This window comes from Cuculus canorus, chromosome 5 (assembly GCF_017976375.1).
Source record: "Cuculus canorus isolate bCucCan1 chromosome 5, bCucCan1.pri, whole genome shotgun sequence".
Lineage (NCBI taxonomy): Eukaryota > Metazoa > Chordata > Aves > Cuculiformes > Cuculidae > Cuculus > Cuculus canorus.
In genome coordinates this window covers 17,039,345-17,056,139 of record NC_071405.1, presented here as the reverse complement: position 1 = coordinate 17,056,139, position 16,795 = coordinate 17,039,345, and the positions used below count along the sequence as shown (strand labels likewise).

Here is a 16,795-nt window from a genome sequence, read left to right as displayed (position 1 = left end):
TCTCCAGTTTATCCCCATTGTCCCTCGTCCTGTCACCACAGGCCTTTGTGAAGAGTCCCTCCCCAGCTTTCTTGTAGCCCCTTCAGGTACTGGAAGCTGTTTCAAGCTTCAGCTGGGATGTTCCCATCTCCCCCACACAGCCCCTCAGCAGATGAACTGTCTGAGGGACAAGCTGTCTGCATCTCAGCTGAAATGTCCCCAGGTCGGTTTGAGGTGGGGTCAGAGCTTTGTTATCAAAGAAAACCTCCTAGACCCCACCAGGACATTTGGTTTCACACCATGGATGCTCTAGGAGAGCACGGATGGCCTTCCTTTAGATGAGGCTGCCCCAGCACATCCTGCCCACAAAGCAGCACCCGCTGCCCCAGAACAGGCTGAGTTAAGAAACTACAGAAGACTGAAGTGAGTGTGGGAGGGGAACCAAGTCCCAGAACCACTCATTTCACTGCACCGACCTCAGATCTCCTTGGTCAACATTGCGTGGGAATGGAGGCGTAGTTGTAGCTCCATCTGGATGAGTCGGGCCCTTGAAGCACGCGTTTCTCTTTCTCGATAAAGCTTCCATCAGTGGGGTTCAATGGATTGTGTCCTAGTGGGGCACGTTTCCATCCCGTAGTGGCAACCTGTGGTGAGCAGCTGCTCTGTGACCTTGCAGCCCTGGAGAGGACAATGATACCCTGAAGAGCTTCAGGGTGAAACACATGCACTCTGAAGAATGCCAAAAGCTGGAGAGAGAACCCAGTCCAGGCACAGTGGAAGGAACGTGTTGTGGGTTAAGGAATAACAGAGAGAGCAGCAAAGCGCTGGGCTGAGTCTTGTTGGAGCACCTGTGCTCCAACATGTTGTCAAGCCTGCGAGGGGCAGCAGCACAAGGGTCACTGCCAGGAAGCGTCCAACCCTTTCTTACCTGCTCGGATAGGAGGGAAGGCATTGTGAGATGAGGCACCTGCAGGTCCTGGCAAAGCTCATCCGATGGGTGGAAGCCGTGGGAGGAGGGGAGATGCAGGGGGGCAGATTGCCTGGGCTGGCAGAGGGCTTTTATCCCGCAGGAAGCCTTAGCTCAGATGTTTGTGCAAGCCGCTCTCCCTCAGGACCCTCCTCCTTTTGATCATTATTTTGACCTGCTCAGCAAAAGCTCCATTCAATTCCCAACCCTCCGAGACCTTTCTGGCTGCACCCAGCCCTCCATCCCATCTCTCCTGCAGGGGCCTGCCTGGTCCTTGCTTTCATCCCGTGCCTTTTATAATATTTAAATAATAAACAAGATTTATATTTAAGTTACTTTTAAACAACATTTATTTTGGGCAAACCCTTTCTGCCCAACACATGGTCACCGTCACGTCCAGGCTCCATCAGTCCCATCTCTCCCAATGCAGTGTGTAGCCTTGGTTCAAGGAGAAACCTATTTTGCAGGTGTCCTCCTTCCAGGGGCATTTAGTCCCTGCTTCTTGAAGGCGCCATATCTAACCCTCCTTCCCCTGCAAGGGTAGCCCTCGGCTTTCAGCTGACCAGGAGCCGCAGATGGACAAGGAGGAGAGGACTACCTTTTGCTTTCCTCATGGCGTTCCTCATTTCCCCATTTCTTAGGCTGCAGATGAGGGGGTTCAGCAGAGGGACTGCAACAGAGTACAGCATGGAGACCACCTTGTCACGTCCCAAGCTGCATCTGGGGACGGGACGCAGGTACATGAAGAGGGAGCTGCTGTAGTACAAAGCACTGGAGGCCAAGTGAGAGGCACAGGTGGAGAAGGCTTTGTGCCGACTGGCTACAGAGTGCATCCATAAGGCACTGGAGAGGACCGACAAGTAGGAGGCTAAGATGAAGACAATGGTGCTTAGGACATTGAACCCGACCAGGGCAGAAATCATTGCGTCACTGACACGGGCATCAGAGCAGGAGAGGGCCAGCAGTGGTGGTCCATCACAGAAGAAATGGTTGATCTTCTTGGACTGGCAGAACGGGAGACGAAATATGGAAATGGTGTGTATGGTGGAGCTGACCCCACCAACTAAGTAGGCACCTTATGCACTGGGGGTGAAAGGAAGGAGCAGAAGGGAGAGATGAGCTCCTTTGTTGTGTGTTCACGGTTCTCATCCCTCCGAGTTGCACTTTACATGTAACTAGAAGGCATCTTATCAGGTGCTTTAGATATCGTGTTCTCCATTTCTCAGCAAAACTATCCAAACGCCCACACTTTTAATGAGAACCCCATCAGAAACTGTGATGAAAAGCTTTACAGCATTTCACTTTGCCCCAGCTTAAAGCTGGGTTTAAGGAGTTTCCATTACATGCATTCATTGTTCATTCCAGTTCTTTTAGGAAAACACAATTTACAAAGAAGTTTATTTTGAAACATAAAGTATATTTACTTTTTTTTTCATACAAACTACAGTTTCTACCAGAAATTGTGCAGTTCATCAAACATAAAAGGTGTGTCTGGATTAAACGGTAAACCCCCGCTGTCTGCTATCTTCTTTACAGCGTCTTCCACCTCATCCATGCGAGGATGTACAGAAGACTCCTAACTCAAAGTCAGACGTGGTTCAGTGATGGTCACAAAAGTATGGGCCTCCTGTGGATCATCCAGTTGGTGCAAGATCAGTAGATGTAAAGACAACACGTCCCAGAAGATTTTGGTTGGGAACCACTTCTGTCAATGTGATAATGGACGTGTGCCCACAAGTCATTCACATGGTGCCAGGTCCCTGGAGCCAACACCATGGCCCTGTGCTTTCCGATGGTTCTCCTAGACATTGGTCAGAAATGGCATCCGAGGTCACAACCAGATTTTCACCTGGATGGACACATTCCACCATCCATAACAGTTCATTGTGCTGGTTCTCCATACCCTGTGCTTCTTGCGTGATATCCTCCTCTGTAAGCGGCCCAATAACTCCTATTCCTTCATTACCATCAAAGCACCAAAGAGCTTCAGCTGCATTTTCGCAGCCTGGAGAGTCGCGGCACCAGCTTTCGCACCCACAGCCTCCTCAGGGCCCCCTTCACCTCTGTGTTCCTCAGGCTGTAGATGAGGGGGTTGAGGGTGGGGGTCAGCAGGGCATAACAGGCTGAAACCACTTTTGCCTGGTCCCGCGAGCACGCCTTGCGAGGCTGGAAGTAGGTGAGCATAACCGGGGCATAGAAGATAGTGATGGCAACCAGGTGGGAGGTACAGGTGGAGAAACCTTTCAGCCTGCTCCTGCCTGAAGCTATCTGCAGGATGGTGCGGATAATGTAGGTGTAAGAAACCAGGATCATCAGGATAGAACTCACGTTGGTGAGAACGGCATCAGAAACCTGCAAGATCTCGTTTGTGTGGGCATTGGAGCAGGAGAGCTGCAGGACAGTGGGCAGCTCGCAGAAGAAGTGGTTGATGCTCCTCTCCTGGCAGAAGGACAACCGCCCCACCAGGATGGTGTGCACCAGGGAGGAGAGGAAGCCCGTGGTATACACCAGCACCATCAAGCTGTAGCAATGCACCCTGGACATGATGGTGGTGTAAAGCAGCGGCTTGCAAACAGCCACATATCGGTCAAAAGCCATCAGCCCCAGCAAGTAGCACTCAGAGATGACCAGAGCAGAGTAAAAATAGATCTGTGCAAAGCAACCCAAAAGAGAGATGTGGCTCCTCCCCAGCAGGAACGTTTCCAGCGCCTTTGGGATGACAGTGGAGGAGAGGCAGAAATCTATGAAAGACAAGTGGATCAGGAAGAAATACATGGGGGTGTGGAGCTGGGGGTCGGTGTTGATGAGCAGGATCATCACCAGGTTCCCCAGCGCCATTAAAACATAGAGGGATAAGGAAATGGTGAAGATGGTGGTTTGTAGTTCTGGGGCATCAGAGAAACCCAAGAGGATGAAGCCGGACAAAACCGTCAGGTTGTCTCCATCCATCGTTTCTGTAGGATGAATTTGCACAGAAATAAAATGAATCAGGGAAATAAATCCCCAGGAGAGAAATCCTGTGGGAACATCGGAACGCGATGCAGAAAGGAACTGCTCTGGAAAGCAGCGTCTGTTCTTTAGATAAATGCAAGGCAGCTCGATTTCTGCCTTTGGCCCCAGCTTGGAGGCCAGAGAGGTGAAGCAGCTCGTTAGAGACTCGGGTATTAAAGGAGAACAGCTCTGCCGTGTTAATGTACATTGTGCTGAGGATGCGCTGGGAGACATCAAATGCTGGGTCAAGTGCAAAAGCTCAAATAAAGACATTGCAAAGTCTGGAAGACAGAGGAGATTGGATTCTTACCACCCATTTCTGGAAACGTTAAGGAATTTTTCTTTTCTTTGTTTCATAGAATCATAGAAGAGAGTCACAGAACAGTTTGGTTGCAGGGGACCTTAAAGATCATCCAGTTTCACCCCCTGCCATGGGCAGGGACACCTCCCACTAGATCAGGCTGCCCAGACCCCATCCAACCTGGCCTTGAACACCTCCAGGGATGGGGCAGCCACCACTTCCCCGGGCAAGCTGTTCCAGGGCCTCCCCACCCTCATGGTGAAGAAATTCCTCCTAATGCCTAGTCTAAATCTCCTCCTCTCCAGTTTATCCCCATTGTCCCTCGTCCTGTCACCACAGGCCTTTGTGAAGAGTCCCTCCCCAGCTTTCTTGTAGCCCCTTCAGGTACTGGAAGCTGTTTCAAGCTTCAGCTGGGATGTTCCCATCTCCCCCACACAGCCCCTCAGCAGATGAACTGTCTGAGGGACAAGCTGTCTGCATCTCAGCTGAAATGTCCCCAGGTCGGTTTGAGGTGGGGTCAGAGCTTTGTTATCAAAGAAAACCTCCTAGACCCCACCAGGACATTTGGTTTCACACCATGGATGCTCTAGGAGAGCACGGATGGCCTTCCTTTAGATGAGGCTGCCCCAGCACATCCTGCCCACAAAGCAGCACCCGCTGCCCCAGAACAGGCTGAGTTAAGAAACTACAGAAGACTGAAGTGAGTGTGGGAGGGGAACCAAGTCCCAGAACCACTCATTTCACTGCACCGACCTCAGATCTCCTTGGTCAACATTGCGTGGGAATGGAGGCGTAGTTGTAGCTCCATCTGGATGAGTCGGGCCCTTGAAGCACGCGTTTCTCTCTCTCTCGATAAAGCTTCCATCAGTGGGGTTCGATGGATTGTGTCCTAGTGGGGCACGTTTCCATCCCGTAGTGGCAACCTGTGGTGAGCAGCTGCTCTGTGACCTTGCAGCCCTGGAGAGGACAAGTGATACCCTGAAGAGCTTCAGGGTGAAACACATGCACTCTGAAGAATGCCAAAAGCTGGAGAGAGAACCCAGTCCAGGCACAGTGGAAGGAACGTGTTGTGGGTTAAGGAATAACAGAGAGAGCAGCAAAGCGCTGGGCTGAGTCTTATTGGAGCACCTGTGCTCCAACATGTTGTCAAGCCTGCGAGGGGCAGCAGCACAAGGGTCACTGTCAGGAAGCGTCCAACCCTTTCTTACCTGCTCGTATAGGAGGGAAGGCATTGTGAGATGAGGCACCTGCAGGTCCTGGCAAAGCTCATCCGATGGGTGGAAGCCGTGGGAGGAGGGGAGATGCAGGGGGGCAGATCGCCTGGGCTGGCAGAGGGCTTTTATCCCGCAGGAAGCCTTAGCTCAGATGTTTGTGCAAGCCGCTCTCCCTCAGGACCCTCCTCCTTCTGATCATTATTTTGATCTGCTCAGCAAAAGCTCCGTTCAATTCCCAACCCTCCGAGACCTCTCTGGCTGCACCCAGCCCTCCATCCCATCTCTCCTGCAGGGACCTGCCTGGTCCTTGCTTTCATCCCGTGCCTTTTATAATATATAAATAGTAAACAAGATTTATATTTAAGTTACTTTTAAACAACATTTATTTTGGGCAAACCCTTTCTGCCCAACACATGGTCACCGTCACGTCCAGGCTCCATCAGTCCCATCTCTCCCAATGCAGTGTGTAGCCTTGGTTCAAGGAGAAACCTATTTTGCAGGTGTCCTCCTTCCAGGGGCATTTAGTCCCTGCTTCTTGAAGGCGCCATATCTAACCCTCCTTCCCCTGCAAGGGTAGCCCTCGGCTTTCAGCTGACCAGGAGCCGCAGATGGACAAGGAGGAGAGGACTACCTTTTGCTTTCCTCATGGCGTTCCTCATTTCCCCATTTCTTAGGCTGCAGAATGAGGGGGTTCAGCAGAGGGACTGCAACAGAGTACAGCATGGAGACCACCTTGTCACGTCCCAAGCTGCATCTGGGGACGGGACGCAGGTACATGAAGAGGGAGCTGCCGTAGTACAAAGCACTGGAGGCCAAGTGAGAGGCACAGGTGGAGAAGGCTTTGTGCCGACTGGCTACAGAGTGCATCCATAAGGCATTGGAGAGGACCGACAAGTAGGAGGCTAAGATGAAGACAATGGTGCTTAGGACATTGAACCCGACCAGAGCAGAAATCATTGCGTCACTGACACGGGCATCAGAGCAGGAGAGGGCCAGCAGTGGTGATCCATCACAGAAGAAATGGTTGATCTTCTTGGACTGGCAGAACGGGAGACGAAATATGGAAATGGTGTGTATGGTGGAGCTGACCCCACCAACTAAGTAGGCACCTTATGCACTGGGGGTGAAAGGAAGGAGCAGAAGGGAGAGATGAGCTCCTTTGTTGTGTGTTCACGGTTCTCATCCCTCCGAGTTGCACTTTACATGTAACTAGAAGGCATCTTATCAGGTGCTTTAGATATCGTGTTCTCCATTTCTCAGCAAAACTATCCAAACGCCCACACTTTTAATGAGAACCCCATCAGAAACTGTGATGAAAAGCTTTACAGCATTTCACTTTGCCCCAGCTTAAAGCTGGGTTTAAGGAGTTTCCATTACATGCATTCATTGTTCATTCCAGTTCTTTTTGGAAAACACAATTTACAAAGAAGTTTATTTTGAAACATAAAGTTTATTTACTTTTTTTTTCATACAAACTACAGGTTCTACCAGAAATTGTGCAGTTCATCAAACATAAAAGGTGTGTCTGGATTAAATGGTAAACCCCCGCTGTCTGCTATCTTCTTTACAGCGTCTTCCACTTCATCCATGCGAGGATGTACAGAAGACTCCTAACTCAAAGTCAGACGTGGTTCAGTGATGGTCACACAAAGTATGGGCCTCCTGTGGATCATCCAGTTGGTGCAAGATCAGTAGATGTAAAGACAACACGTCCCAAGAAGATTTTGGTTGGGAACCACTTCTGTCAATGTGATAATGGACGTGTGCCCACAAGTCATTAGCACGGTTCCAGGTCCCTGGAGCCAACACCATGGCTCTCTGCTTCCCGATGGTTCTCCTAGACATTGGTCAGAAACGACATCCAAGTTCACAACCAGATTTTCACCTGGATGGACACATTCCACCATCCATAACAGTTCATTGTGCTGGTTCTCCATACCCTGTGCTTCTTGCGTGATATCCTCCTCTGTAAGCGGCCCAATAACTCCTTTTCCTTCATTACCACCAAAGCACCAAAGAGCTTCAGCTGCATTTTCGCAGCCTGGAGAGTCGCGGCACCAGCTTTCGCACCCACAGCCTCCTCAGGGCCCCCTTCACCTCTGTGTTCCTCAGGCTGTAGATGAGAGGGTTGAGGGTGGGGGTCAGGAGGGCATAACAGGCTGAAACCACTTTTGCCTGGTCCCGCGAGCACGCCTTGCGAGGCTGGAAGTAGGTGAGCATAACCGGGGCATAGAAGATGGTGATGGCAACCAGGTGGGAGGTACAGGTGGAGAAACCTTTCAGCCTGCTCCTGCCTGAAGCTATCTGCAGGATGGTGCGGATAATGTAGGTGTAAGAAACCAGGATCATCAGGATAGAACCCATGTTGGTGAGAACGGCATCAGAAACCTGCAAGATCTCGTTTGTGTGGGCATTGGAGCAGGAGAGCTGCAGGACAGTGGGCAGCTCGCAGAAGAAGTGGTTGATGCTCCTCTCCTGGCAGAAGGACAACCGCCCCACCAGGATGGTGTGCACCAGGGAGGAGAGGAAGCCCGTGGTGTACACCAGCACCATCAAGCTGTAGCAATGCACCCTGGACATGATGGTGGTGTAAAGCAGCGGCTTGCAAACAGCCACGTATCGGTCAAAAGCCATCAGCCCCAGCAGGGAGCACTCACAGATGACCAGAGCAGAGAAAAAATAGATCTGTGCAAAGCAACCCAAAAGAGAGATGTGGCTCCTCCCCAGCAGGAACGTCTCCAGCGCCTTTGGGATGACAGTGGAGGAGAGGCAGAAATCTATGAAAGACAAGTGGATCAGGAAGAAATACATGGGGGTGTGGAGCTGGGGGTCGGTGTTGATGAGCAGGATCATCACCAGGTTCCCCAGCGCCATTAAAACATAGAGGGATAAGGAAATGGTGAAGATGGTGGTTTGTAGTTCTGGGGCATCAGAGAAACCCAAGAGGATGAAGCCGGACAAAACCGTCAGGTTGTCTCCATCCATCGTTTCTGTAGGATGAATTTGCACAGAAATAAAATGAATCAGGGAAATAAATCCCCAGGAGAGAAATCCTGTGGGAACATCGGAACGCGATGCAGAAAGGAACTGCTCTGGAAAGCAGCGTCTGTTCTTTAGATAAATGCAAGGCAGCTCGATTTCTGCCTTTGGCCCCAGCTTGGAGGCCAGAGAGGTGAAGCAGCTCGTTAGAGACTCGGGTATTAAAGGAGAACAGCTCTGCCGTGTTAATGTACATTGTGCTGAGGATGCGCTGGGAGACACCAAATGCTGGGTCAAGTGCAAAAGCTCAAATAAAGACATTGCAAAGTCTGGAAGACAGAGGAGATTGGATTCTTACCACCCATTTCTGGAAACGTTAAGGAATTTTTCTTTTCTTTGTTTCATAGAATCATAGAAGAGAGTCACAGAACAGTTTGGTTGCAGGGGACCTTAAAGATCATCCAGTTTCACCCCCTGCCATGGGCAGGGACACCTCCCACTAGATCAGGCTGCCCAGACCCCATCCAACCTGGCCTTGAACACCTCCAGGGATGGGGCAGCCACCACTTCCCCGGGCAAGCTGTTCCAGGGCCTCCCCACCCTCATGGTGAAGAAATTCCTCCTAATGCCTAGTCTAAATCTCCTCCTCTCCAGTTTATCCCCATTGTCCCTCGTCCTGTCACCACAGGCCTTTGTGAAGAGTCCCTCCCCAGCTTTCTTGTAGCCCCTTCAGGTACTGGAAGCTGTTTCAAGCTTCAGCTGGGATGTTCCCATCTCCCCCACACAGCCCCTCAGCAGATGAACTGTCTGAGGGACAAGCTGTCTGCATCTCAGCTGAAATGTCCCCAGGTCGGTTTGAGGTGGGGTCAGAGCTTTGTTATCAAAGAAAACCTCCTAGACCCCACCAGGACATTTGGTTTCACACCATGGATGCTCTAGGAGAGCACGGATGGCCTTCCTTTAGATGAGGCTGCCCCAGCACATCCTGCCCACAAAGCAGCACCCGCTGCCCCAGAACAGGCTGAGTTAAGAAACTACAGAAGACTGAAGTGAGTGTGGGAGGGGAACCAAGTCCCAGAACCACTCATTTCACTGCACCGACCTCAGATCTCCTTGGTCAACATTGCGTGGGAATGGAGGCGTAGTTGTAGCTCCATCTGGATGAGTCGGGCCCTTGAAGCACGCGTTTCTCTCTCTCTCGATAAAGCTTCCATCAGTGGGGTTCGATGGATTGTGTCCTAGTGGGGCACGTTTCCATCCCGTAGTGGCAACCTGTGGTGAGCAGCTGCTCTGTGACCTTGCAGCCCTGGAGAGGACAGTGATACCCTGAAGAGCTTCAGGGTGAAACACATGCACTCTGAAGAATGCCAAAAGCTGGAGAGAGAACCCAGTCCAGGCACAGTGGAAGGAACGTGTTGTGGGTTAAGGAATAACAGAGAGAGCAGCAAAGCGCTGGGCTGAGTCTTATTGGAGCACCTGTGCTCCAACATGTTGTCAAGCCTGCGAGGGGCAGCAGCACAAGGGTCACTGTCAGGAAGCGTCCAACCCTTTCTTACCTGCTCGTATAGGAGGGAAGGCATTGTGAGATGAGGCACCTGCAGGTCCTGGCAAAGCTCATCCGATGGGTGGAAGCCGTGGGAGGAGGGGAGATGCAGGGGGGCAGATCGCCTGGGCTGGCAGAGGGCTTTTATCCCGCAGGAAGCCTTAGCTCAGATGTTTGTGCAAGCCGCTCTCCCTCAGGACCCTCCTCCTTCTGATCATTATTTTGATCTGCTCAGCAAAAGCTCCGTTCAATTCCCAACCCTCCGAGACCTTTCTGGCTGCACCCAGCCCTCCATCCCATCTCTCCTGCAGGGACCTGCCTGGTCCTTGCTTTCATCCCGTGCCTTTTATAATATATAAATAGTAAACAAGATTTATATTTAAGTTACTTTTAAACAACATTTATTTTGGGCAAACCCTTTCTGCCCAACACATGGTCACCGTCACGTCCAGGCTCCATCAGTCCCATCTCTCCCAATGCAGTGTGTAGCCTTGGTTCAAGGAGAAACCTATTTTGCAGGTGTCCTCCTTCCAGGGGCATTTAGTCCCTGCTTCTTGAAGGCGCCGTATCTAACCCTCCTTCCCCTGCAAGGGTAGCCCTCGGCTTTCAGCTGACCAGGAGCCGCAGATGGACAAGGAGGAGAGGACTACCTTTTGCTTTCCTCATGGCGTTCCTCATTTCCCCATTTCTTAGGCTGCAGATGAGGGGGTTCAGCAGAGGGACTGCAACAGAGTACAGCATGGAGACCACCTTGTCACGTCCCAAGCTGCATCTGGGGACGGGACGCAGGTACATGAAGAGGGAGCTGCCGTAGTACAAAGCACTGGAGGCCAAGTGAGAGGCACAGGTGGAGAAGGCTTTGTGCCGACTGGCTACAGAGTGCATCCATAAGGCATTGGAGAGGACCGACAAGTAGGAGGCTAAGATGAAGACAATGGTGCTTAGGACATTGAACCCGACCAGAGCAGAAATCATTGCGTCACTGACACGGGCATCAGAGCAGGAGAGGGCCAGCAGTGGTGGTCCATCACAGAAGAAATGGTTGATCTTCTTGGACTGGCAGAACGGGAGACGAAATATGGAAATGGTGTGTATGGTGGAGCTGACCCCACCAACTAAGTAGGCACCTTATGCACTGGGGGTGAAAGGAAGGAGCAGAAGGGAGAGATGAGCTCCTTTGTTGTGTGTTCACGGTTCTCATCCCTCCGAGTTGCACTTTACATGTAACTAGAAGGCATCTTATCAGGTGCTTTAGATATCGTGTTCTCCATTTCTCAGCAAAACTATCCAAACGCCCACACTTTTAATGAGAACCCCATCAGAAACTGTGATGAAAAGCTTTACAGCATTTCACTTTGCCCCAGCTTAAAGCTGGGTTTAAGGAGTTTCCATTACATGCATTCATTGTTCATTCCAGTTCTTTTTGGAAAACACAATTTACAAAGAAGTTTATTTTGAAACATAAAGTTTATTTACTTTTTTTTCATACAAACTACAGGTTCTACCAGAAATTGTGCAGTTCATCAAACATAAAAGGTGTGTCTGGATTAAATGGTAAACCCCCGCTGTCTGCTATCTTCTTTACAGCGTCTTCCACTTCATCCATGCGAGGATGTACAGAAGACTCCTAACTCAAAGTCAGACGTGGTTCAGTGATGGTCACACAAAGTATGGGCCTCCTGTGGATCATCCAGTTGGTGCAAGATCAGTAGATGTAAAGACAACACGTCCCAAGAAGATTTTGGTTGGGAACCACTTCTGTCAATGTGATAATGGACGTGTGCCCACAAGTCATTAGCATGGTTCCAGGTCCCTGGAGCCAACACCATTGCTCTCTGCTTTCCAATGGTTCTCCTAGACACTGGTCAGAAATGGCATTGGAGTTCACAGCCAGATTTTCACCTGGATGGACACATTCCACCATCCATAACAGTTCATTGTGCTGGTTCTCGTGCTGCTTGTTACATGATCCCTTCCTCTTTAAGCATCCCAATAACTCCTATTCCTTCATTACCACTAAAGCACCAAAGAGCTTCAGCTGCATTTTCGCAGCCTGGAGAGTCGCGGCACCAGCTTTCGCACCCACAGCCTCCTCAGGGCCCCCTTCACCTCTGTGTTCCTCAGGCTGTAGATGAGGGGGTTGAGGGTGGGGGTCAGCAGGGCGTAACAGGCTGAAACCACTTTTGCCTGGTCCCGCGAGCACGCCTTGCGAGGCTGGAAGTAGGTGAGCATAATCGGTGCGTAGAAGATAGTGATGGCAACCAGGTGGGAGGTACAGGTGGAGAAACCTTTCAGCCTGCTCCTGCCCGAAGGCATCTGCAGGATGGTGCAGATAATGTAGGTGTAGGAAACCAGGATCATCAGGATAGAACCCACGTCGGTGAGAACGGCATCAGAAACCTGCAAGATCTCGTTTGTGTGGGCATTGGAGCAGGAGAGCTGCAGGACGGTGGGCAGCTCGCAGAAGAAGTGGTTGATGCTCCTCTCCTGGCAGAAGGACAACCGCCCCACCAGGATGGTGTGCACCAGGGAGGAGAGGAAGCCCGTGGTGTACACCAGCACCATCAAGCTGTAGCAACGTGCCCTGGACATGATGGTGGTGTAAAGCAGCGGCTTGCAAACAGCCACGTATCGGTCGAAAGCCATCAGCCCCAGCAGGGAGCACTCACAGATGACCAGAGCAGAGAAAAAATAGATCTGTGCAAAGCAACCCAAAAGAGAGATGTGGCTCCTCCCCAGCAGGAACGTCTCCAGCGCCTTTGGGATGACAGTGGAGGAGAGGCAGAAATCTATGAAAGACAAGTGGATCAGGAAGAAATACATGGGGGTGTGGAGCTGGGGGTCGGTGTTGATGAGCAGGATCATCACCAGGTTCCCCAGCGCCATTAAAACATAGAGGGATAAGGAAATGGTGAAGATGGTGGTTTGTAGTTCTGGGGCATCAGAGAAACCCAAGAGGATGAAGCCGGACAAAACCGTCAGGTTGTCTCCATCCATCGTTTCTGTAGGATGAATTTGCACAGAAATAAAATGAATCAGGGAAATAAATCCCCAGGAGAGAAATCCTGTGGGAACATCGGAACGCGATGCAGAAAGGAACTGCTCTGGAAAGCAGCGTCTGTTCTTTAGATAAATGCAAGGCAGCTCGATTTCTGCCTTTGGCCCCAGCTTGGAGGCCAGAGAGGTGAAGCAGCTCGTTAGAGACTCGGGTATTAAAGGAGAACAGCTCTGCCGTGTTAATGTACATTCTGCTGAGGATGCGCTGGGAGACACCAAATGCTGGGTCAAGTGCAAAAGCTCAAATAAAGACATTGCAAAGTCTGGAAGACAGAGGAGATTGGATTCTTACCACCCATTTCTGGAAACGTTAAGGAATTTTTCTTTTCTTTGTTTCATAGAATCATAGAAGAGAGTCACAGAACAGTTTGGTTGCAGGGGACCTTAAAGATCATCCAGTTTCACCCCCTGCCATGGGCAGGGACACCTCCCACTAGATCAGGCTGCCCAGACCCCATCCAACCTGGCCTTGAACACCTCCAGGGATGGGGCAGCCACCACTTCCCCGGGCAAGCTGTTCCAGGGCCTCCCCACCCTCATGGTGAAGAAATTCCTCCTAATGCCTAGTCTAAATCTCCTCCTCTCCAGTTTATCCCCATTGTCCCTCGTCCTGTCACCACAGGCCTTTGTGAAGAGTCCCTCCCCAGCTTTCTTGTAGCCCCTTCAGGTACTGGAAGCTGTTTCAAGCTTCAGCTGGGATGTTCCCATCTCCCCCACACAGCCCCTCAGCAGATGAACTGTCTGAGGGACAAGCTGTCTGCATCTCAGCTGAAATGTCCCCAGGTCGGTTTGAGGTGGGGTCAGAGCTTTGTTATCAAAGAAAACCTCCTAGACCCCACCAGGACATTTGGTTTCACACCATGGATGCTCTAGGAGAGCACGGATGGCCTTCCTTTAGATGAGGCTGCCCCAGCACATCCTGCCCACAAAGCAGCACCCGCTGCCCCAGAACAGGCTGAGTTAAGAAACTACAGAAGACTGAAGTGAGTGTGGGAGGGGAACCAAGTCCCAGAACCACTCATTTCACTGCACCGACCTCAGATCTCCTTGGTCAACATTGCGTGGGAATGGAGGCGTAGTTGTAGCTCCATCTGGATGAGTCGGGCCCTTGAAGCACGCGTTTCTCTCTCTCTCGATAAAGCTTCCATCAGTGGGGTTCGATGGATTGTGTCCTAGTGGGGCACGTTTCCATCCCGTAGTGGCAACCTGTGGTGAGCAGCTGCTCTGTGACCTTGCAGCCCTGGAGAGGACAATGATACCCTGAAGAGCTTCAGGGTGAAACACATGCACTCTGAAGAATGCCAAAAGCTGGAGAGAGAACCCAGTCCAGGCACAGTGGAAGGAACGTGTTGTGGGTTAAGGAATAACAGAGAGAGCAGCAAAGCGCTGGGCTGAGTCTTATTGGAGCACCTGTGCTCCAACATGTTGTCAAGCCTGCGAGGGGCAGCAGCACAAGGGTCACTGCCAGGAAGCGTCCAACCCTTTCTTACCTGCTCGGATAGGAGGGAAGGCATTGTGAGATGAGGCACCTGCAGGTTCTGGCAGAGCTCATCCGATGGGTGGAAGCCGTGGGAGGAGGGGAGATGCTGGGGAGCAGATCGCCTGGGCTGGCAGAGGGCTTTTATCCTGCAGGAAGCCTTAGCCCAGATGTTTGTGCAAGCCGCTCTCCCTCAGGACCCTCCTCTTTCTGATCATTATTTTGACCTGCTCAGCAAAAGCTCCATTCAATTCCCAGCCCTCTGAGACCCTTCTGGCTGCACCCAGCCCTCCATCCCATCTCTCCCGCAGGGACATGCCTGGGCTGCCTTTGCCATCACCTGCTCTTGCTATCATTCCGTGAACGTTTATAATATATAAATAATACACAAGATTTATTTTTAAGTCACTTTTAAATATCATTTACTTTGGACAAACCTTTTCTGCCCAACACATGGTCACCGTCTGGTCCAGGCTCCATCAGTCCCATCTCTCCTAATGCAGTGTGTAGCCTTGGTTCAAGGAGAAACCTGTTTTGCAGGTGTCCTCCTTCCAGGGGCATTTAGTCCCTGCTTCTTGAAGGCGCCATATCTAACCCTCCTTCCCATGCAAGGGTAGCCCTCGGCTTTCAGCTGAACAGAAGCCGCAGATGGACAAGGAGGAGAGGACTCTACCTTTTGCTTTCCTCATGGCGTTCCTCATGTCCCTGTTTCTTAGGCTGTAGATGAGGGGGTTCAGCAGAGGGACTGCAACAGAGTACAGCATGGAGACCACCTTGTCACGTCCCAAGCTGCGTCTGGAGACAGGATGTAGGTACACAAAGATGGAGCTGCCGTAGTACAAAGCAATGGAGGCCAAGTGAGAGGCACAGGTGGAGAAGGCTTTGTGCCGACTGGCTACAGAGTGCATCCATAAGGCATTAGAGAGGACCGACAAGTAGGAGGCTAAGATGAAGACCATAGTGCTTAGGACATTGAATCCCACCACGGCAGAAACCGTTGCCTCACTGACACGGGCATCAGAGCAGGAGAGGGCCAGCAGTGGTGGTCCATCACAGAAGAAATGGTTGATCTTCTTGGACTGGCAGAACGGGAGACGAAATATGGAAATGGTGTGTATGGTGGAACTGACCCCACCAACTAAGTAGGCACCAGCCAACATGCCGAGGCAAAGCCTCTGGGACATGACTACTGGGTAAAGCAGGGGCTTGCAGATGGCCAAGTAACGATCATAGGCCATGGCAGCCAGCACGTAGCACTCAGTGGTGGCACAAGTTGCAAAGGAGAAGAGCTGTGTGGCACAACTAACAAAAGAAATGACCTTCCGTTCCACTAAAATGTTCAGCAAGGTTTGAGGGATGATGGTAGAGGAGTAGCAGATGTCCAGGAGAGACAAGTGGCTTAGGAAGAAGTACATGGGGGTGTGCAGGCACAAATCCATTCTGATTAATATGATTACTCCCAGATTTCCCAGTAGAGTGACCACATAGATGACAAGGAGTAAGACAAAGCAAGTCACCTGCAGGTCTTTTTGGTTTGTGATGCCCAGGAGAATAAACTCAGATGCAAATGTGTGATTATCTTCAACCATACTAAAGATCTGAGCCGCTCAGCTGCCTCGAGTCTTTCAAATGGAAATGTTTAACAGGCCCAAACCTGTCAACAAAGGTAAGGATGTTAATTTTTGTCTATCAGTTACACCACTTTAAATCTATATAAAGTAAGTTCTCTTTGAGAGGGCTAAACCTCCTTGCACGGCTTTTTCACAGTTCCTCTGAACTCTTTACACATGTATGTCCATGATTTTCACAATAACTGCTGGGAGAATGAAATTATTTCTCATCTTTTCATTGCTCCCAGGCCAGCAAGACTACACAAGGGATAAATCTCTGTTCCCTGTCCCAGGAAGGTCTCTGCTAGGTAAAAGCACCAGAAAATATGACTTTCCTTAGTGCGGGTTTCCCTCGTGTTGGATGGTGCAGTGATAAGAGCCAGGATTTGTCTCCCCTCCCTTTGCTACAGACGTCTAACTTGGAGATAAAAGATGACTTCAGGCTCACTCTCTCTGCTCACCCGAGAGAAATCAGCAGCTCCTAAACCCACGCTCTATGACAGATAGAATAAATAAACATTGATTTTTCCTGGATAACATTAATCATCGCCTGACACGGTTACACCAGAGAGCAAAGCAAGAATGGATGCTGCCTGGTATCTGACAAACGCATCCAGGCTTGGAAGTCATAATTATCTGCTGAAGGGCTGAAGTTCGCCTCCAGATGCAGACATCTC

At 50.8% G+C, this 16,795-nt stretch overlaps 5 protein-coding genes across 5 annotated transcripts in view; 1 reads left to right on the top strand and 4 right to left on the bottom strand.

The window, feature by feature from the left end:
• Positions 1 to 2,508: 2,508 nt before the first annotated feature.
• LOC128852288 (olfactory receptor 8I2-like) lies at positions 2,509 to 4,113 on the bottom strand. The gene has a single exon (XM_054068053.1). It carries the CDS (start codon positions 3,893 to 3,895, stop codon positions 2,933 to 2,935), a length of 963 nt encoding a protein of 320 aa, XP_053924028.1. The 5' UTR covers positions 3,896 to 4,113; the 3' UTR covers positions 2,509 to 2,932.
• A 3,361-nt stretch (positions 4,114 to 7,474) lies between these two features.
• LOC104064486 (olfactory receptor 8I2-like) lies at positions 7,475 to 8,751 on the bottom strand. The gene has a single exon (XM_009566831.2). It carries the CDS (start codon positions 8,435 to 8,437, stop codon positions 7,475 to 7,477), a length of 963 nt encoding a protein of 320 aa, XP_009565126.2. The 5' UTR covers positions 8,438 to 8,751.
• A 3,257-nt stretch (positions 8,752 to 12,008) lies between these two features.
• Positions 12,009 to 13,139, bottom strand: LOC104064484 (olfactory receptor 8I2-like). Its single transcript, XM_009566827.2, has one exon. The coding sequence runs from the start codon at positions 12,969 to 12,971 to the stop codon at positions 12,009 to 12,011; it is 963 nt and encodes a 320-aa protein (XP_009565122.2). The 5' UTR covers positions 12,972 to 13,139.
• Positions 13,140 to 15,098: 1,959 nt separating this feature from the next.
• On the bottom strand, positions 15,099 to 16,097 carry LOC104064483 (olfactory receptor 1020). The gene has a single exon (XM_009566826.2). The coding sequence runs from the start codon at positions 16,095 to 16,097 to the stop codon at positions 15,099 to 15,101; it is 999 nt and encodes a 332-aa protein (XP_009565121.2).
• Positions 16,098 to 16,143: 46 nt separating this feature from the next.
• The window catches only part of LOC104064481 (olfactory receptor 9G9), a 4,240-nt gene continuing 3,588 nt past the window's right edge, over positions 16,144 to 16,795 (top strand). The window contains 1 exon segment of the mRNA XM_009566825.2: positions 16,144 to 16,174. Within this exon segment, the coding sequence (XP_009565120.2) occupies positions 16,144 to 16,174 (31 nt within the window).

What these genes read in the sequence shown, in the direction of transcription:
- LOC104064483 (XM_009566826.2), bottom strand. Translation starts at nt 16,097, where the DNA reads ATGGTTGAAGATAATCACACATTTGCATCTGAGTTTATTCTCCTGGGC.
- LOC104064484 (XM_009566827.2), bottom strand. Translation starts at nt 12,971, where the DNA reads ATGGATGGAGACAACCTGACGGTTTTGTCCGGCTTCATCCTCTTGGGT.
- LOC128852288 (XM_054068053.1), bottom strand. Translation starts at nt 3,895, where the DNA reads ATGGATGGAGACAACCTGACGGTTTTGTCCGGCTTCATCCTCTTGGGT.
- LOC104064486 (XM_009566831.2), bottom strand. Translation starts at nt 8,437, where the DNA reads ATGGATGGAGACAACCTGACGGTTTTGTCCGGCTTCATCCTCTTGGGT.